This window comes from Rhinolophus sinicus, linkage group LG15, assembly GCF_036562045.2.
Source record: "Rhinolophus sinicus isolate RSC01 linkage group LG15, ASM3656204v1, whole genome shotgun sequence".
NCBI classification, from domain to species: Eukaryota; Metazoa; Chordata; class Mammalia; order Chiroptera; family Rhinolophidae; genus Rhinolophus; species Rhinolophus sinicus.
The window spans coordinates 2168560-2190387 of NC_133764.1; the positions used below are offsets into that span (position 1 = coordinate 2168560).

General features: G+C 55.4%; 1 protein-coding gene across 1 annotated transcript; it reads right to left on the minus strand.

Annotated features, from left to right (window-relative positions):
• Positions 1 to 7023: 7023 nt before the first annotated feature.
• NATD1 (N-acetyltransferase domain containing 1) lies at positions 7024 to 21704 on the minus strand. Its single transcript, XM_019715979.2, has 3 exons — positions 21408 to 21704; positions 12992 to 13110; positions 7024 to 11149 (listed from the first exon to the last, which is right to left on the minus strand). The coding sequence occupies exons 1-3, from the start codon at positions 21511 to 21513 to the stop codon at positions 11033 to 11035; spliced, it is 342 nt and encodes a 113-aa protein (XP_019571538.1). The 5' UTR covers positions 21514 to 21704; the 3' UTR covers positions 7024 to 11032.
• Between the last annotated feature and the right edge of the window lie 124 nt (positions 21705 to 21828).

Genomic DNA, 21828 nt, shown 5'->3' on the forward strand with positions numbered 1-21828 from the left:
GGCTGCAGCAATCAAAATGAGTTTAGGAAGGTCTGATCTGGTGCACTTAATCTTTTCTTTTTTTAATTAAGAAATAAAAGGTGTAGTTTTCTCCATGATTTATTCAGTCTTTCTTTCAACCAGTACTCTGAGCACCTGCTTTGTGCCAGTCCTGTGTGTGCAATACATTATATGAGTAACGCTTGTATAGAACCATAGGTGTTTCGGAGGGAATGGTACCCTGTGAGCAGCACCTCGCCACCCCTGGCCACTTCAAATCCTCCCTCAGCCCTGTGGGAAGCACAGAGGGTCCTGTTTCCCAGGCTTCGGCTATTAGTACTGCCACTTGTCACTTGGGTGCTGAGAGGGCACCAGCAGGGGCAGACTTGGGAGCCTGTTGCAGCACCCTCACCTTCACCCACCCGTCCAGGCCGTGGACATCGACAGAGCCATTTCTGTCCACATAAAACATGTCACCACGGAAGGTCTAGCCGGTGTGATCGGCTACACGAATCTTCTGGCCCACGCGTCTCAGACCTTGGGGCTGCTCTTTGGCTCTTGGATGAGCACTGGATGAGGAGGACGTGAGCTGGGCTCTGGCCCCGGTGGCCTCAAAAGATGGCAGTTGCCCTGGGACGGCTGCCCCTGCCCCTGCTCCTCTTCTCTCTGTTCATTTCTGAACATTTGTGCCAGATTCTTAGTCTAGTCTTAATATTGCTCTTTAAATGGGCTTGTTCTTTGAACACTGAACTACACGTATGTTTATGTAAAAGAGAAACTATACGACTCTCTAAATGTAACATCCGTATCACGTGAGGGTAGCAGCAAAAATAAATACAATGAAAACAAAAAAAGGTCATTAAACTCTAGTTAGATAGTGTCACTCCCCTCCACCTCTCTCAAAAAGGGGAGTCCTTGCTCACTAGGTCTGGGACGGCAATTGCACCCCGAGGATCCTCTTGCTGGCCAGCCCACCTTTGGGGAGATACTGCCTCACACTGTGATCAAGGAGCATTCCACAGATTCCAGTGTGGGGAGATTTTTTTTCTCTCTTTTTCCATGCAGGCCTCAGAACACAGGCTCCTAAACCTGCAGATGGATTTGGCCGCTGCTGATGGCAGCCTGGATTCCTCACAGAGAGGGGCCAGGGATGCCCACAGATACACTGGGAAATGTCCACGCCATGCGGGGAGAGGTCTGGGTTTGAGTCCTGACTCTGGCACCAAGCCAGTTAGGAGACTATTCATTCATTCAGCAAATATTTATTGAGCATTTCCTGTGTGCCAGATACTGTGCCAGGGCTGGGGTTTTAGCAATGAACAAGCCAGGCAGGTTCCTGCCTGAGAGGAGCTTTCGTTGCAGCAACAAACAAGTAAATTCCAAGTAGTGATGTAGGATCAGAATAAGACGGGGTAATGGGATAAAGAGAGGCCAGGAAGGAAACACCAGATGGGGAGGTCAGGGAAGGCAACACCTGCCTTTCCTCCTGCTTGGAATGTGGACATAATACCTGGAGGTGCACCAGCAATTTTGTGACCGTGTGGCAACAAGCATGAGGCAAAAGCCTACGTACTAAAGAGGATGCAGATAGAAGATGCCAAGAGAGGAGGGCCTTCAGTGATATCATTGTACCACAAGCACAAGCTCTGGACCTTTATCCTCCAGCCTTCATGATACATAAGATAAATGAAATGCCACTGTGAGTTGGGTTTTTCTAGCAGCTGAATACGAGTACATGTCTAACTAAAACAGACCTAAACGACAAAGGAGATTAAACTATGGCAATATCTGGAGGAAGATTATGTCAGGCAGATGGAACAGCAAGTGCAAAGGCCCCGAGGCAGGAACAATCTCGAAGATTTGAATAACGAAAAGTCAGTGAAGCTGAAGCGTGATGAACCGGAGGGACCCGGGTGAGCAAGGGCTGCCTCAGGTTCCTCGGGTTTTACCCTTAGCGCAATGGAGGGCCCTGGGGAGTTTGGAGCAGAAGAGAGACATGGTTTGATCGAGGTTTTAGGAAGATCTTACTGGCTACTGTGCGGAGAGAAGCCCACAGGGGGCCAAAGAGCAGTTGGGAGACCAGCAGGTCAGGTGAGGGGTGATGGGCCCCAGCCTGGGTTGGCAGTTGTGGAGGTGGAGTCTGGGGGCCATGTGTGTACACTCACCTCAACACACAGGGCCCTCTTCCACCAGATAGCTGCAGCTTGAGTCCTGACTTGCCAAGTTACTTAAAAACCTCAAACCCACCCATTTCTATCTATCTTACTGTCCCCACTTTAATCCAGGACACCATTCTCTCTCACCTAGGCTCTGCCATGACCTCCCAGCCTGCCCTCCAATCCTCTCCACACTCCAGCCACAATAATTATTTAAAAATAAATATGACCATGACACTTCCCTGCTTTAAAACCCTCTAGTGACTCCCATAACCCTCAGCAAAAAGTTTAAACGCCTGATCAGGCCTGTGTATTAGTCAAGGGAGTGTTAGTCTAACAAATAGACCAAACAGTGTTTCAGAGGTCAGCCCGCCTTCGGGGCAGTCTGGAGCACAGGCTCTTGCCAGTGGATTCGGGTCATTTGTCTCACGCCTCTGTCACGCCCCTTTCGTAATCAGCCAGAGGAAGGTGGAAGAAGGGATGGAGGGAGGCACCACCTTTTGAAAGGCTCACTCCACTTCTGCTGACAACTACCAGGGAGGCTGGGAAAAGCAATCTGTCCAGGAAGGACAGGAAATGATTTCTGGTGAATTACTGAGCCCGTGCAACAGTCTTTCCTCTGGCAACCAAAAGGTGGCTCCCCATTCTTCACTCACACCCTCCCCCAGAGGGACACCGCCACACCCCACCGCACTTTTGCTCAAGGGCTCCTATCTCTTGGAGACACACCAAGTTCTCTACCAGCAGCATCTTGGATCGAGCGGTAAAATGCAAGCACTGTGCGCTCTAAACTTGAATGAAATGGGGAAGAGGGCTAGGATGAACTCAGGCAAAGCTCCCAACAGAAAAGGGAGAGTGGGACACAGCACACAATAGTGCCAGGTCAGCAACAACAGGGTCCCCAGGGGCGGGCGTTGTGAGGACCCCTGCCCGGGCTTGGCCCCCCTCTGCTCTCTGGGAGGACATTCTTCAGTCATTTTCCTCCATGGCCACATCTGAGTTGGGGTCTGCCCAGTTTTTGCAGCTCCTTTCCTGCCTGCATAGGCGAGGCTTCGGAAACCAAGACACAAGCTGTGGTTTCTTTGGCAACGTTACAATTTCCCCCAAAATTTAGGGAGTTTTCCTTCCAGTAAGTTCCACGTGACTGTACTGGAGGTTTTTTTCTAACATGGCTTTCAAGCAGCTTTATTTCTTTGCTTCCTCATCCCCTCATCTGTCTCTGTCTCAATTGACTGGTACTTACCATCAGAGGTCTCAATGAGCTAGTGGACCGCGGCAACAGGCTTCATCTGACCTTCGCCGTGGGGCTGAGACCTTTGTCTGTAGAACTGAGGACAACTGAATGGGCCTTTGAAGCTTAAAGCCTTTTTCAGTTTTATTTCCTGTTATTTGGGGTCTAGTAGCAGTTACCTTTTGTGGGGACAGAGCGCCAGAAAGTAGTTTATAGGCTCTCGGCCTCACGTGGAAAGGTGCTGGCTCGGGTGGTGGATGGCCGTCGGCTGTGGCCGGTTGGCCGTCGGCTGTGGCCGGTTGGCCGATTGGCCGATTGGCCGCTAGTATAAGTGCTGCGGCTATGGAGGAGAGCCGAGGAGAGCCGAGGAGAGCCGAGGAGCCGAGGAGAGTGGAGGAGAGTCGGTCGGTCGGTTGGTGAAAGGCGGACGGCAGTTCGCGCGTCCGGTGGGCCCAGCCTCCAGTGAGACCAGAGTGGTATGACTCCCCTACCTATGGCTCCGTGGGTGTTCCTTTTTGGCCTCACCATATCCTGCATTCTTGTGTGGGGAGTGGGAGCAGAGACCCCGCAGGCTGCCCCGCCTGAAAAATGGCGCAGCGAGCAGGGTCCCCCGCACGACACCTTTTCTAACACTACAAGGCCTCAAACATTTGTTTGCAAACTGTGTTTTGCTTACATATGTGTCTCTCCTCTACCTTGCTATAAACGGAAGGGTCATCCAACACACACTGATGCCCAGCTCATTCCAACCACTTGCCCCGGAGCCACAGGCTTATCGGTCTGTTGCCTGCCCTCCAAGCTACAGATTATGATTTCAACAAACGGTCTGCTCCTGCATAATGTGTGTTCCACTTCCCCCTCTGCAATATCTATGTCCATGTTCCCTGCAGCCTGCCCACTAAGCCGATGCTACATGCGCCAGGCTTTAAGCTATGGGAGCACTACACTTCCAGGTACCTAGCACGACAAACAGACCCCAAAATGTAGATTGCTTAAAACATTATAGCCATACATAGGTTCTCGCTCGTGTAACAAGCCAAAATGAGAGTTTGTTCTTGGCAGATGGTTTTTCTCCGTGCAGCAACTCGGAGACCTGTGTCCTTTATAACCGATACACTCAGCATCCTTAAAGCCTGGTCACTGTTGCACCCAGCAATGGACTGGGAAAGACAAAGTCTGGGAGGAGCCTCTCTCATTCCCAGACACGTTCCATCTGGCTAGAGCTCAAACCCAGGAGCTCGCGTGCTACAAGGGAGGCTGGTAGGTGCCGCTTTGTGTCCACCAGTGGAAACAGACTGAGTTGTAGCAGCCTCTATCACACCTCAAGGCGCTCCATCATCTTGCCCCACCCAACTCTCCAGGCTCATTTCCTGATTCACCCACTTCCAGCCGCATGCAACTTCCAGAGATGCCCAAGGCTATCACACTGCGAGGCCTTTGCTCATGAGGTTAGCCTACCTAGGGCCCTCTTTTCCCCATGCCATTCCATCTATTCATCCATCCATCCATCTATCTATCCGTCCATCCAGCCAACAAATATTATTGAGCATTAAATATATGCCAGGCACTGTTATAGAAAAAGACAAAATGAAAAACAAGCAAACTCCTGTCTTCATGGGGCTTGTATTCTAGCAGGGAGATTCAGGCAACAAATAATAAACAAGATAAAATTAACCAGTTATATATGATGTAAGAAGAAAACAATCGGAAAAAATAGAGTAGAGTAAGAGGAATCAGGAGGGGGTTGTGATCTGAGAAAAGAGGCCTGACTGAGAAGGTGACAGTTTTGCATGGACCTGAAGGAAGTGAGGGAGGCAGGCCTGAGGATGTCTAAGGTTAGAGCATTCTGTGCAGAGGGAACAGCAAGTGCAAAGGCCCTGGGGTGGGAGTGGCTTCGCAGATGTCAAGAATGGCTGTGGAGGGAAGGGGTGCGTGTGGCTGGAGAGTGGTGGGAGATAAGGTCAGAGGTCATGGGGCCCAGGTTGTGCGGGACCTGTGGACTGGACCCCTCACAAAGCACACCCATCTTTTAGTTTTGAACCTAGATATCCCTTCTTCAGGACCCTTCAACTCCCAGGGTCCCTTCAACTCCCAGGGTCCTCCCCCGTGTATGATAAGAGGCTTGTCACAGTTTTCTTACTGCATGTCTGCTTTCAAATCCCCACCCTGCACTGTGTGTCCCCTGAAGATGGAGCCCCATCTTCCTTGGTCACCCTTGTATCCTCACTGAACACATATGGGTGCTCAATGTGGGGATGGGATTGGCTTTCTGAACCGAAGTGCCTCCACCAGTAAAAAGAGGAGGGTTCACCCCTTGCAGGTGTGTTGGGAAATCTAAACATGACCTGGTTTTATGACCTAGTCCATGCACTTACTTGGCCTTTTTGTCTTAGATGGCAGATTATTCCCCAATTCTCCTTTCTCTAGATTCCAGAATGACGGTGGAGAGGCTTTTTCCCAGCCCATCTCAGCATCTTTCCACAGCTAACATATGACTTCATCATCGAGTCTCCTCATGGATTAGAACAGCCTTCAGAAAGAAGCCTGTCAAGGGGGCCATCCTCTGACCCCCTGTGCTCCACCCTAATTCATAAGATTGCCAATTCTCACCCAGCCAGATGGCCCACTGACAACCCGACGGATGGCCTGGAAGCATCCCCCCGACCCAAGTACATGCTCATGACGCGCCAGCCCACATGGCGCTAGTGTTGGTAAGACAGCGTACCTCCCAACATGAGCTGCCACCTCACAGCTGTTCTGCAGTGCCTGGGCACTGGGGGTCTGTTGTCTCTAGCATGCTGTTTCAACCTTTAGTGGAGATGGATTGGAATAATGTCAGGTGCCCCGCTCCTAGCAGACAAGAATACTCCTATTTTATCCCAACTATTTGTCTGCTGGTGTCCAGATCCCTTCCTCCCCCAGGTCACAGAGGGGCTAGATGCCTGCAAGCCACATTTCCCAGAGCCCTTACCAGTGTGCTGTCCGTTAATTTCTGCTGATGGGAGACAATGGTAGGACACTAGAGTTTCTGAATTCGGGGGTTTTAGTGGTGGCAGCAGTGACCAGTGTGCATGCCGTCCTGGGTTTTGTTAATGCAGCGGGGTCCCAGCAGCAGCCATGATCGTGGCTTTGGGCACCACGTCTGCTCCTCCAGCTCAGTGTGACAGCAGCTTCCTGAACTTACCAACGTTCGGGTTCCCTCACCTTCTCACTTCTGCTCCTTTCACCCTTCCAACAGTTTTCGGAACCAGTTCCATGCACTGCCCCCCATTTGAAGCACCTGGGGCAGTTCCCGTTCTCCTGTCTCTACACCGACAGTACTTGGTAGCAGGAATGGCATCCGAGGAACCACCTCTCAAACATGGACACCTGGGGTTGGTTATCCGACCTTACGGGGTCACAGTAATGACTTCATCGTGCAGGGGAAATGGGACCCTGGAAGTTCACAGCACCAGTGGTAAAATGACTACTTTAGCACCTCACTTATTTTAAGAGCCTGCGGAGAGGTGCTTCGTGAAGGCAAAACTGGGAGACCAACTGGCTGCTGCCCGGGTCTCTACGGCTCCAGTGTGGGCTGCCTGCTGGGACCACACTGCAATCAGTAGACAGAAAACTGTAGACTGAGCTCAAGGCGCAGATACAAAACCAGACAGCATCTTTGGCAGCCAGGAAAGAAACTCTTTAATGTCCTCTAGCCATGAGAACGGTACAACTGAAAACATAACCCTAAAGTTGATCCTGCAAGTTGAGGAGTTACCAAGTTAAAGCCACAGCCTTGCTGGACCTTCGATATGAAATTTAGGGTGTTGACTTGGAAGGAGTGGGACCCTGAGAATAGTTGAGGGGACATTTGGGTGGACTTCAGCAGATCTGAGACCCCTGAACTGAGGAAGGAACATGAGGGTACGTTCGGACGCCCCAGTGACATTCCAGTCACAACCCAGCTTCGCATGCAATGTCGTCTTCCCACGTCTGCCAGGCATCCCTGACGAGCCATGTACCAGGCAGCTCAAGACAGAACCCACCTCAGCCTCCAAATGAGTAGAGAAATTGCCAAAAGTGTGGTCTGTATATTGCTCTCCAAAGCCATCTGTTACCTAAGTGGACACAGACCTCACGACACATGACATTTTAAAGAAAGGGTAGGAACGAGGCATGGATCCTGGTTCCCTCGCCTTCTAGCCACATGGGCAGCAACCGAATGCCTGCTCTGAGCCTGTTTCCTCACCTGTAAGATCAGCCTGATGGCTGGTACCTCACGGACCTGCTGAGAACCCAGCTGGATAAACTGTGAAGGGCCTGGGATTGCAGGGCCTCCTCTTCGTCCTTTGTCTGGGGTAGTGTTGTAACCCCAGGGTGGAAACTAGGAGAACATCCCATCCAGGAAGGAGCCCCTCCATCCCAAGGCAGCCAGGGAAGGAGACGTGGCCCTGGGCCCAGTGCAGGCTGCTCTCCATCCTGTATTTGCGAGGTTGTTTGTGACTTTACCCCATGAGCTTGCATGGGTGCCTCGCCTCCCTCCCCTGGACCAGAAGGCCGAACAGGAGGCTTTTTAGGGGGGAAAGGGACACATCTAACAGAAGCTGATGCAAGGTGATATGACATCACAGGTGGGGACCCTGGCCAGTGGGAAATAAGGGGTGTGGAAGGCACGGATGGCAGTCTCCAGATCCTGATGCCACCGCTGTCACGCCGTGAGACCTCAGCCAAACCCTAGTGCCTTTTAGAACCTCTTTCCCTACCTGAAAACGCGGGGGGGGGGGGGGTGGTGCACCAGCAACTAAATAAGAACAGAAGTAGGGATGGAAGAATGGAGAGTGCCCACCATTCACCTCCTCTCCTTCCTCACATCCTGTGGGTTCCCACACCTTGCTGTGCCTCAGTATCCTCATCAGTAAAAGCATGGCCAACAGATCACCATGGGGATTGAGCAAGGCGGCATGGGGACAGCAGCACCTGGCCAGAGAGCACCCACTGTGCCTCTTCTAGCAGCAGTCCTGGAGCCATGCACTAGGCCACAGCTTTTATCGAAATGTATGCCATGCAATCTGCTCAGGAGTTTGAGAAGTAACAAAGGGAGGTCTGCAGCCTTGGCCGACATCAGCTGGGACAGGTCCTGAGAAGGAAAGGCACATGAGTCACCACCTATTTTGACCGGGCAAGAGAAACCCGCAAAGCGAGATGTGACAGGAGAGCACGGGACCTTTGCACAATCTCCTGGAAGGGTGGCCGACATGGGCACCCCTGCCTCCTGAGCATCCTGGGGCATCTGGGCACAGGTAGGGGACAGGCTGGGATACGACACATGGGGGCAGCACCAGGGGCAGGCCGGCCATGGCAAAAGTGGCTGTCAGCTGAGGGGGGCTGGGGTCTCCAGGCCGGGGTCTGCAGTGTCCCCAGCCCAGCAGAGTAGGCTATCGCTGCTGCCTCGAGGCTCTGCCGGAGTCTGAGGGCCAGGCCGGCCACAGCAGCAGATCCCGTGTAGCGGGGCAGTGGCACTTTAAGGCAGCCGAGGAAAAGAGGCCAGGTCATACCTGCAGAAACTAGGGACAAGCTGTCCCTGGGTCCAGAGCTGCGCAGCCCTCCCCAGCACCCCCCAGACCCTGCACGGCTCCTGGTTCAAGTAACAAGTGTTTTGTGTGCATGCTGGCCCGGGCATGGCGAGTCGCCTGCTGTTAGCACACAGGTTCAGGCTGGGACAATGGGGATGGGAACTGGTCCCTCCTGGCCTCTGCTCCCTGAGCTCTGGTTGCCTGCTTGCCCTGGGGCCCTGTGTGCAGGGCCTCCTCCCAGCACTGGGTCACCTTATCCCACAGGCTGCAGAGGGAGACAGCATCAGCTCGCGGAGCTGCTGAAGTTTCATGCAGGAGTCTGTGCTTCAACTTGGGGAGGAATGCGTGAGTGGGGAGGGGGGTGGCCTAGGGAGGGAGGGAAAAGGCCCCGACCCTGGGCTGGCTCGTTTGTCCACTCTTGGGCCTACAACCCACCCTTTTCTCAAACTGTGCCAGGAATGAGACACCCCCAGCCTTGGAGGGAACCGAGCAGCTGAGCCCACCTCCTGCCAGAGATTTCTTCCTGGCCCACAACTGCCATCACAGTGGGGGCCCAGAGGCGTCCCTGCCCCTCACAATAGCCCTTTGCAAACAGAGCTAGGGGGCGCCCCCGGTCCTCTTGGGGATTCCTGGAGGCGAGTGTGCAAGTACACAGCGAGCTGCTCCGGCCACTGCGCAGGAAGCTGTCCGTGCACAAATGCCTGGGGGAAGGCCCTGAGCTGCGGCGGGTGGGACGGGGCTCGGTAGAGACTGGGAGCTAAGAGGTGAGTGGAAAAGGAGACCACGAGTCAACATCTGCTGCGGCCAGTCGGATAAAGGGAGGAGTCACTATGGTAACCAATGTCCCCAGCACCCACATCTCTTTGAGCCCCACCCTCAGCCAGAGGCCTGGACAGGACACATCACTCTCAGGGATTCACTGTTAACTTACGTCTATGCCCCAAAGGGACCCTGACTCCTGGGTTCCTCTTTGACCCGTGAGGAGTGGGGCATAGGAGATCAGGACCCTGAGTCCCCAAAGCCCCCAGAAAGGCTGGGTGCTAAACAAAGGGTGCTGGGGTATGTCTCCCAATCCATTACCAGGAAGGATGGTCTGGGAGGGGCCCTGCGACCCCAGACTTCATCAAGAGAAAGACGCTCTGCTGTCTGGCGGCCACAAAGGAAATCTCTCCACAGAAATGTTTCTTTCTCTTGGGTGGTGAGGATGGTTTTTGAGGACAGTTTGCCTCCCACCCCAGATGCTTAGCTGCACCTGGAGCTGGCCCCCCGGCAGACAGGCAAACGGGGAGGGCAGGGCAGCCACAGGGGATAGGGACCTTGGTTTCCTGCAGAGCCGGCAGGCAACAGGGCAAGGAGTTAAGGAAACTGATACCAAGGAGAGAACAGCGAGTGCGCCCCCATCAGCCTCTCAGCTGAATCACAGCTTGGCGATCAGCATCCCATGTGAGCGTGCCTGTGTGCGTGTGTGCAGTTGAGCCTGAGCCAGTGCCCAGTCTACCCACTCCTGGGCTCACACATCAGGGAGGGCTGCCCCTCGCTGGCCCCTGCCAGGGCACACAAGTCAGGAAGAAAAGGGGCAGCACTAGTGGCAGCCACGGCTTGCGCTGTGTCCCTCGTAAATTGGCACACAGTTTCTTATTGCTCCTTTCAGCTCGGGACACCCTCCTCATCTGCAGAAAGGACACATGGAGAGGCAGTGGTGGTGGGTGGAGGAATCCAAGACAGCCCCCCTGTCAATCACAGAGCAGGGAACAGTAGGTGGGACCCAGACTGGCCACAGGGACGCCCCTGTTCCTGTTCTGGTCCTGGTGGAAGGCCCTTACAAGCCTGCCCACAACAGGCCGTGAAGCCTTTTGAGAAGCTGGCCAGCATCTACAGAGCGGAGCTGCCAGACTGCGGCCAGACTGCGGCCGCCTGGCCTTTCCTTGGTCACAGTCACTGGACTGCTGCCCATCCTCAGCCGGCTGCCTCCACAGGTCACAGATGAGCGTCCTTACAAAAATAACTCTGAGTCTGTCCCCGGGGGGTCCAGGTTTCCTGAGAGCACTCAGAGGGCCGGGGTGAAGGCCCTGAGGAAGGATCTGGCAGGAGCCCTCCCGCCCCGCGAGCCAGGGTCACGGCTGCAGGCGCTCCAGGTACTGTGGCAGCGGGTTCTCCTTGATGTACTTCTGGATGTACCAGCACGTGAGATGGGCCTTCAGGTCCTCCTCCACCACGAAGTCCAGAGCAGCCTGACAGACAGGCAGAGAGAGCGGTCAGTGCCCACAGAACGCATCCTGGGCTCATGGGGGCCCAGCCCCCACACCTCTCAGGCTATTCCATCTGAGGGCAGGACCTGGCTGCCCATGGCCACCTGTCCTACATGGAGGTAGGGGGTGCTGTCACCACCCCCTTATTTCAGTGGGGGAAACTGAGGCAGAAAGCATTGGTAAATTGCCCGAGACATGTGTCATGGAAGAGAATGAGCAAGGATTGGATCCTGAGCCCCTACTCAAAACTGTCCGGGAGGCGGCCTCCGTACAGGGCAACCAAGAGCCAAGTGGCAACATGGGCAGGTGCTAAACCTGGAGAACCCCACCCCGTTGCCTGTCTTATCTGCCCCACACCTACCCAGGCCTGTCTCCACAACAAGACTGCTTTCCCATCTCAGGGGCTCTGCGTTCGCTGGGTGTCTGCCTAACCTCTTTTTTACTTATTCTTCACGTGACAGCTCACATAACATCTCCTCCTGGAACCTTTCCCTGGAGGTTGGGTCAGCGAGCCTCAGAGCTCCCACAGCCCCACAGGAATCCTGCACCCAGCAGAGGTCACACTTAGTCATTACAGGGCTCTCAAGGGCAACGGTGAGGGAAGTGACTGGGGTAGCATGTGGCCTTGGTGAGGGAAGTGACGGGGGCAGGTATGCGGCCTTGGTCTACGGCTGGTGTCACTGTCTCCATGAGCTCAGGAGAGGGAGAGCAAGGGCGTGTCTGGTGTACCTCCCTGCCCCCAGGGCCTTGCACACAGTTGGTGTTTAATAAATGTTTGCTGAAACAAGGTAGAGGACGGCCTGGGTGGGGCTGACTCTTCTGATGAAAAAGGAAGCAGCATTTACTGAGTGGAGTGCCTACTAAGGGCCTGGCACTTACATGGTTGGCCCATTTGACTTGCCAGCACCCCTGGGCTGGCCTTTGTGCATCTCACTGTCCAGCCTGCACCTGATCCTAGGGTTTAAAACCTGAGACCTAGTGACAAGAGTCCAGTCTATTCTCCCATTTTGCAGATAAAGAAACTGAAAGCCCATGAAGGCGCCAGTCGAAAGCCACATGGTAAGTGCCCTCGTGCCCTGGGCAGGAAGGGCTCAGGAAGTCACAGGCAGGGCTCCCCAGGGTGAGGACAGGGCCCAACTCCCCTTTACCCAGGTCAGCAAATCCCGGCATTTCCTCACTGGTCACACAGATGGCTCTCACAGACGTCACTCCCACAGATGGCGGGCACAAGTCCCCTGCCCTGGCCCAGACAGTACCAACTAAGAAACCAGGCAGAGAGTGGAGGAGGAGCAGAGGCCTGCACTGGGGGGGGGAGGCAGAGGGAAGAAGCGGGGTCCTGTGTAGCAGCCCTCCAAGGAACTGAAGGTCATTCACTGCTCCAGGCTGCAATTCCTTTCATTGAGTCCCAGCCCGCTCTCCAGCAGCTGGGGTCTGAGGTGCTTTGGGGATGAAGGGAGTGGAAGAGGAGAATGGGGAACGAGCCGATGCATTGGAACGGTCATCATTCACTTGTTCAACAAGGATTTACTGACCACCTATTATGTTACAGATGCTGGGGTCCCAGCCCGTGAGCTCCTGACACAGCGGGTGTCAGTGGCCCTGAAGGCTTAGCGGTGCAGAACCTGGGGCCTGGGCCCAGAACCACTGCCACCAGCCTGAGAGGAGCCAGGAGTAGGGGACACATGCTCCCTGACAATCTCCCAGCTGCAACCTGTTGGCAAGGTGGGCACCCATTTGTACTTTGGCCAACAAACAGGCTGCGGTCCGCCACCAGGGCCATGGTTTCCTCTGGGTGGGCGTACCTCCCCACCCCCACCTCCCTACCTTGGCGAGGTGCTTGGCGATGCCACGCCCACGGTAGGCATCAGGGACCTCGGTATGCTGCAGGTCCACGATCCGCTTTCCCACGTACTCATAGAGCAGAACAGCCCGGTCGTGACATCCTGCAGGGGAGGGTGGTGGACACATGAGGCTGTGGAGACTCCAGGGGCCTGACCCAGGCACAGAGGCCGGGGTGGAGCGACAGGCATCTGGAGCCTGAAGTTTGATCCCAAATAATCTCTCTGTGCCTCAGTTTCCTCATCTATAAAGTGGGAATATAATAAAACATTCCTCATTGTTTTGGGGTGTTTGGAGGACTAAGTGAGGTAATCTGCGTAAAAGGCTTAGAGCATCGCCCAGAACACTCAAGGCCCCCATGAACCTATGCTGTTATTCTCAGTCTCAGCATCCCCAGGCCCTCAGCACCCCCCATTCTGTACCCCCATCTGAACGCCCTCCCGAGGGTGTGGTGTCCCATGTCCAGCGCTGGATGCAGAGCAGGGCTTGGCAAGTCCCCAACTAAACCAGAGCCTGCAGAGACAGAAGAGCAGGCCGTAGGATTTGTCAGGACTACCCGCTGGGCCCAGGGAAGGTCAGACAGTGTGGCACCATCATCCACGAGAAAGTGACACTGGGCACATACGCAGGAACAAACTAGCTTTTGTGCCCTTTCAGGCCTGCAAGACTGGAGCTCACCAGTCCACCCAAGTCCCATTGGAAAACATTTAACTGGAGATTCTCTAACCAGTCTGTAGTTCCCCACCTGCCTGCCCATCTACCTCCCAGCCATCCCAACCGCCCACACATCTATCCACCCATCCCCTTCAACAAATGTTTACTGAGCCTCAGGCACTGTTTCAGTTGCTGCGGACAGAGCGATGAATAAGCCAGACAAAGAGCCCTGCCCTCCTGGAACTCACTAGAAGAGGAGACAGAACAAACAAAGAAGCAGGCAGGGGTGGAGCAGGGAGTTACGCCGGGTGGAGACACGACAGGAAGGAGAGGGAGTTGGTTATGTGATGTCTAGGGAACAGTGTCCTAGGCAGAGGGAAGAGGCAGTGCAAAGGCTCTGAGGCAGGAGTGGGCACGGGAGAGGGTGGAGATGAGGGCAGGTCCTGCGAGGCCTCTTAAACCATCATGAGCTGGGAGCCACGGAGGGTCCTCGGCAAAGGAGGGACAGGATGTCATCATGATGTCACGGGACTCACTCTGGCTGCTCTGCAAACAGACTTGGGACAGGAGCAGGGGGACAAGTGAGGTGGCTGCTGCACTAGTCCAGGTGAGCGAAGAGGGGGCACAGACAGAGGGAGGCAGGAGGGGTGTGAGGGGGGTCAGATGCTGACTGTTGGGAAGGTGTAGCTGGCAGGATGTGCTGATGACGCGGATGTGGTAAGTGACAGAAAGAGGACAGCTCCAAAGTTTGTCATTTCAGGGAGTTGTGAGTGTATGAAGGAAACAAGTAAGCTGGGTTCGGGGAGAGACTGGGCCATTTAGCCAGAGGTGGCCAGGGGAGACCCCTCCAAGGAGAAAACCTCTGAGCTGAGGGCAATCAGGGAACAGACGGCCGAGGGAAGGGCAGGGGGAGGACAGGCACGGGACACACAGCAAACTGAGGTTGCAATACACAATTCACTGTCCCTAACAGAAAACATGTCAATGCCAAGTGTGTTTCTCTGATTTTTAAAAGCAAATTGTATTTCATGTGTTTTTCACTTTAAAGTACCAGAGAGAATTCATTCCTAAATGCTGTCTGGGCCCTGGGCCTGTGGGGAGTTTCCCAAGTATAAGACTGACAGACTGAGGGATACAAATGACGAATCCGGATACCAGGACAGGGTCCAACCCCAGTTAGGAAGCTTTCTAGTTCTCCAAAGCTCAGGAGTGAAGGTACAATTCACCTCCCCATTTCCAGATGGGGAAACAGACCCACAAATCCACATCCCACAGCAAGTCCGAGCTGAAGCTGGAACCTAGGCCTCCAGACCCAGAGCTCAGTCCAGTCTTTCTGCTCCATCTCGACACACCCTCTATCTCCTGCCTCCAGGCCTTTGCCCACTAGTTCCCTCTGCCTGGAATACCCTTTCCCCTTCTCAGATCCAGCTGAGGGAGCCCCCCCAGCCTCACCTCCTCCCCATGCCTCCAAAGCCCCAGGCCTCCTCCTCTGGGCCTGATTGCTGCTCCGATGGGCCCGAGACCCAGCTTTGACCTTCACTGCCACCTTCCCTGACTGGGCAGCACAAGACTCAGTGCTCAGCTCCTACCTTTGCTGGTGTTGATTCAGCTCGCCCAGGACAGGAGAGCAGAGCTCAGGAGGCCATTCTCAGCCTGACCTGGTCACCAGCGACTGAAGGAGCTGCCTGCCTGCCCTGGCCATTTAATTACCCCTAAAGCTGATCGAGGGCCTACTATGTGTCAGGCAGGGTTTCCAAGGCTAGGTGTGCAGCAGTGAAGAAAACTGACCAAACACTCCCTCGTGGAGGGAGACAGACAATAAGCAATATCATTATAAACAGTATAAGATTCGAAGGTCATGAGCTGGAGCACAATACAGCAGAGAAGGGGTGAGGGGGCAGAGATGACATTTTAAAGAGGGAGGCCTTTCTTGAGCAAAGATCTGAAGGGGGTGAGGGGTCCAAAAGATATGGGGAATGAACAGTCCAGGTGGCGAGAACAGCGTGTGCAAAGGCCCTGAGGTAGAATGTTCAAGAAGCAGTGATGGGACTGACAGAGCTCTGCTGGAATGAGTGGGGGAAGAGTAGTAGGAAGCCATGATGGCAGGTCATATAAAACACCTCCGCTTCTGGGCCACTGCCATCCCTGCAGAGAGGGAGGTGGTAGGGCCTCCAGCCCTTACAAGCTTGTTAGAATTCCTCTGTTCATTTGCTTACCCACTCTCTCAATCCTGGAGTGGCCACTTGGACCGTGGATGGACCAGATGCCAAGGGGCCTTAGGAAGTCTCTGCCCCACCACCTCCCCACCCATCAGCTCCTGGTAGTCACAAGGGCTTGGTCACCACTGCATCCCCAGTGTCCAGCCCAAGGGAGACACCCAGGAAATATTTGTCCTCCAAACAACTGCTGTTCTCTCTCTGCCAGACCCCCTATAGGGCTTTGAGGCTGACTTGTGAGCTACTGGTATGCTCAGCACTCTAGCCTTCCAGGGCCTGGCCCTGCGCCTTTGGGGGACAGCAGGTGGCAACAGCTGTGGGGCCCTGCCATGCGGCAGGCCTCTGCTCAGCTCGCTCCATACACTACTCCTCATGAGAATCTTACAAAATGGGTAGAATTCTTAGAGCCCTGTTTACAGACAGGGAAACAGAGGCCCCAAGAGGTAGTGAGACAGCTTCAGTGTGTGGAGCAGGCCGGAAATAGGCTGAGGTCACTCAGGAGGCTCTTCTGGCTGAAAGAGGAACAGAAGGGCTTCGGGGCCACCAGGGACAGCGTGGGCTACACACGAGGGAAAGAGAGTGTTAACGACACCGTCCGCCGTGCCCCCACTGGCCAGATCATACCACACTAGCTGGAGGAAACCGACCCTTTGTAGTGGACAATCCCAGAGTGCCTGGCCTGTGGCCTGGCACCTTGGCCTTAAATGGCCCGTCAAGGCCACCCAGCCCCAACTGCCCACACCTGACATGGCCCAAACCCCCCTGGAAAGCCCCCAGAAATGGCCAGCCCCTGTGGCTCAGGCCAACATCCCGGGGTCCTCCTCGCCTTCTTTCTCTCAGACTGAGCTGACCCTGTGGCAGGCCAATGGGCGTAACTCAAAACATGCTTGGGATCTGGCCACTGCTCACATCTCCGTGGGCCCCCCTGTATCGACCCATGGAAGCCGAGTCAGATCCCATCCGTCCTCAGCTCAGGGCCCGAATCCAGCCACAGCAGCCTCCTCCCTACTCCACGGATGCCCAGGTCTCCACCCCCCAGCTTTTGTCAGGCTGCTCCCACCACCTGGTACCTCTCCCTCTAGAGCCTCCCAAGATTGGCTCCTTCTTATTATTCAAGGTGAGCCCAAACATCACCCCCCCAGAGGCAGTGCTTTTAGTTACTCACTTACCCTTGGCACGTGGCCATCCGTCACCAGCGTTTGGGCAGCTGGGCCCATGGATACTGCTATCTCTGCTCAGAGCATTGTGGGCTGAGCCCCCAAACAAGACCTGGCTGGACCCAGGCCCTTTTCTGGGCTGGGTTCTATGAGGCACCAAGAAGCACAAGCCTCTGACTAGCAAAGAGGGTCAGTCACTCTTGGGAGCCAGAGGCACAAGCCCAAGGCAAGGAAGGGCCCTGGGTTCCAGTCCCAGCTCTGCCAGATGACCTTAGACCAGTCCCGACATCTTGTTCCCGAGACCTCTCCTGTCCTGGGACAACTGCTACCTCCCTCCTGGGCCTGAGAATCACATTGAGATCATGAAATGAACTAGTTTTGAGAACAGTTAAAGCTGTTCAGGTAATGAGACCCTTCCGTGGTCTCCACCCCAGTACCCTGCACTGGCCCCCACCCCAGGAGCAAAGGCCCCAGGGAGTTATCAGGAGAGGCAGTCACCAAGAAACCATCTTCCCTGGCAAGTGGGGAAGAGGAGCACGAGTTCTGGGCGGGAGACATGGGGTCTTTGCAGAGGGCGGTAACCTCCCGCCTCTCCACTCTGCCCACAGCGGTCCTAGGAGGAGCAGTGGATGAAAATGCTCCCTGTGCCGATGAGGAGAGCGAGGCAGGGCCAGGCTGGAAGCAGGCCTTCCGCTGCCTCTGGGGGCTGAGGTGGCCGACCAGGGACAAGTGGGTGCGGAGAACAGGGCAGGCCCCAGAAGCACCTAGATGGTGTTTTGGGTGTCTCCACATGCAGAGCCTGGTTTGGGGAAGGGTCACATGTTGGTGGCTCACAGGGAGGTTACAGAGAAGGGGCTGTGTCCTGGGAAAGCTTAAGGGGCCCAGCCAATACAGCCAGGAATCATGTGAGAGCAGACCCTGGGTGTTACCCAGGAAAGTCCACCCACAGAGCCAATTGGTCCTCTTGCCATATTAGGCATCAATCCCTGCCCCCCAACCCTCCCCACTCAGGGACAGGGCTCTAGGTGGCCATCATAAGGTGCTATGGGGCACGGGGGGTTCCTGGGGGGAGCAGCATGGGTTGATACAGGAGCCTCATATCCAGGGATCCAAATGCCACAAGACCTGCTGCTGCACTTTCAGCCCTGCTGCCTCTGGGGGTGCTGAGGGAGGCCAGAGGCAGACTCTCTGGGAACTCAGTCTTTCCATCAGCAAAATGGGGTTGGGGAGGATGTCCCATGATTCTAGGATTCCCAAATGACCCTTCCTCTTGAAGCAAGTGAGACACTCAGCCCTGGCTGAGAGGGAAGGCCTAGGGGTGGGGGCTCAGTTCTGGCTTCGCTGCCTACTGGCTGTGTGCCCTGGTTCCTCTATGAACTGGTAACATAAAGCTAGCATTTTAGAAGCTGGTTTTGGAGGTCTGACAAGCCTGACCTGTAGCATTCTCTCACCATGTCAGAAAGACCTATCCAGGCTTCCTTCAACATCTGTCCAGGAGCTAGCCATTTCTCTCCACCTCTGCTCACACTGCCTGGACTAGTGCAGTAGCCACCTCCCTGCTCTGTCCTACCTCACACAGTCTATTTCCTTCAGACCAACCAGAGAGAGCTTGGAACATCTCGACCATTCTCTGCTCAGGAGCCTCCCATGTACCCACCTCACTCAGAGTCAAAGCGAATTCCTCACAATGCCTTCCAAGGCCACTGCTCCATCTACCCCCATGCCCTCCTGATGTCAGCTGCCATGATCGTCCTGTCTCCTTCCTCCACCCCCCGCTGCTCCCAATGCCCACAAGGCATTGCAGGGCCTTGCATGTGCTGTTCCTTTCACTTGGAACACTCTTCCCACTGTAGCTGCCTTCCTTGCCTTCTTTACTTAAATGCTACCTTCCCAGGGAGCCTCTCCTGGACACTTGATTCTAAACAGCAGCCCTTTCCTGACACACCTTCCCTCTGCCCTGCTTTCTTACCAGGCTCTTGTTTTCTAGGACACCTTACACTTGATTTATTGTCTTCCACCTTTGAGACTGTCAGTCCCACGAGTCCCCAGCACCTAGAACAGTGCTTGGCACACAGCAGGTGCTCAGTAAGGACTTGTGGAACAAATCCTAGCCCTTCAACTTCCAATGTGCAAACCCCTGGGAAGTCAGTCACTCGTCCATGCCTCAGTCTCCTCATCTATAAAACGGGAAGAACAGTTCCCCTTCAACCCACCCAGCAGTGCTATGAAGATAAGGTCAGTGACTCTACATGCATAGGGCCTGCCTGGAACAAGGACGTAATACAGCTGCTCAGACCTCTTCCCTCACACAGAACCAGAGCTTGCTGGAAGCTCATCATCCCAGCTTAGCTATGGGGACAGCCTGGGCACTAGGAGCCCTAGGGTGGCTTTGCCTCTCAGCCTCAGTGTTCACATCACTCAATGGACACGATGAGCCAGCCGCCAGGCCTGGCCTCGCAGTTCAGGAGACATTACAATAGGCTGTTCCCCTCCCCAGGTGGGGCAGGGTAGGGCCCAGACACCGATGTGCCCTCTCTCTCGTCCCCCTGCCCCCATGCACACCCAGACTGGGCCAGCCTGGGCTGCACAGCCCCCGAGTACAGGCAGGAGAGGGGCTGGCAGCCTCACACTGCTCCCTGGGTTTGGCTGGGGGATCCCTGGTCCACTTTATAGTTAGCCATCTAGGTAGTAGGTCCCAGAAGTGGCAAGTTTAGAAATATGGCTAGGCACGTCTAGCCCTGACCATAGCCAGCTTAGAAGGGTGTCCTTTGGCTGGACTCATTTAGAAGAAAAAGGAGGGAAACCCCAAACATCCCCTTCATCTCTGTGAACAGAGAAGGCTGCCTGAGCCACCAAGGGAAACAGAGGCCTCTCTGGAACCTCAGAAAAGAGGATTTGTAAAGCCACAATGCCCCTCCCCACAAGAGTGGCCAGGGCTCTGAGAGTCACGGCCAGGTAGGCCACAGCTGGCACTACTGCGGTGGAAGGGCTTGCTTCCATGTGGAAAGAACAGTGTTTGAGTTCCGGCTCTGACACTTAATGATGCTGGGCAAGTCACTCCTGCCCTGTGCTCTGAGCCTGTTTACCCATCTGTAACATGAGGGGGTGATGCCCACATGCCAAGGATGTTATAACAGGGATATGCTAGGGCCTGGCTCAATCCCCAGCACAGCCTAAAAGGGGAAATGTCCCCTTTTGGAGAAACATCCATGCCACAGGCCCTGGCCCCTCCTGACTGCATCCAAGTGCAGACTGGAGGAGCCCAGTTCCAGGAGTCAGACCACGTAGGACCCTATCCCAGCTCTGCCCCAACTTACTACCTGACCTCAGGCAAGCCTCTCACTTTTCTGGGCCTCTGCCTTCCCTTCTCAGAAATGGGCACAGTGATCTCTAAGGGTCCTTCCAGCTCAGACACTGCCGCAGGGGGCTCAGCTGGGAAGGAAGAAAAAGCTATTAACGCAGAAGTGGTGGAATGAAGGGAATTCATGGTCCTTGATTTTATAATTCTATTTCTGATCCTCTAGACCTCTTAGGAGGCGCTGTAGGCTAGTCATTAGAGGAATCTTTCCTTACTGGTAATGAAGATTTGACTTTGCTTTCTGGTTTTAAAAATAATGATCAGTACATACTTAGCACTTACTGTGTGCCGCAGGCGCTGTTCTAAGCCTTTACTCTTATTTCAGCATTTCATTCTTACAGTCAGCCAAGAGGTATGCACTGGTGTTATTCCCCTAGTAAGGATGGAGAAACTGGGACACGCAGAGATGAAGCAACTTGGACGAACTCTGAGACGCTCGAGTCTGACGAGGACACCATACCCCTCCCCACACCCCACACCCTCCCGGGCAGAAGCCCCTCTCTCGGTCATCTCCAAGTCTGCCCAGAGGATTCTTCCAAACCCCTCGGTGCAGAACAGCTAAGGTTCCGGGGGCAGCAAGAAGCCATTTAACACCGGAGAAGGGGAAGGTCATGGCTGACCCACTCTCCACGAGCTCAAACAGCCGCCGCCAGCGGTTGTCCAACATAACACCGGAAAACAGCAGGGCCTGAGCAGGTGCGGGTTCCCAGCGGCAGAGGGAGGGGGCTGGAGGCAGGAGGCCGGAGCTGCCCTGCTCCTGCCTCCTCCCTCCCCGTGGGCCCGCCCCTCCCCAGCCCGCGAGTCGGCCGCGCCCCCAACTAGCCCGCGAGTGCACCCCGGGCCCACGCCGCGAGCGCTGGGCCCAACGGCCGCCACCAGAGGCCACCCCGCGGCGCTCACTCGCGACGTCCCTCCAGGGCTGTGGGACAGGCGCGCGCGCCCCAGCTAGGGGGCAGCCTTGGCGGGCCCCGCTCGCTCGAAGACAAAAGGCGGGGGCGGGCCGGGCACCGCGTTACCGTTCAGCCGGACGGTGAACTGGCGGCGCCGACGGTCGTGCTCCACGCGGATGGGGCAGCCCTGCTCCAGCGCGCCCAACGGCACGGCTGCCGTCGAGTGCGCCATCTGCGCGCGGGGCAGAGGCCGCTCGGACCCGGGGCAGGCGTCGGCTCGGCGGGGCCCGGTGCGCGGGCTGCTACCGCGGAGGCGCGGAGGCGTTGGGACGACGGCGGGGGCGCGGGTCGGCCGGGAGCCCGCACCCGAGAGACCGCAGGCGGCGGCGCTGAAACTGACACTCGGCGGCGGCCGCAGCAAAAAAAAAAGAAAAAGAAAGAAAAAAGGGGGGGGGCAGGAAATCAGCTGTGAGGTCACGTGCGGCATGCAACCAGTGAGCGCGGGACCTTTTTGTTTTGATACATTCCATCCCACTCTTAAAGGGGC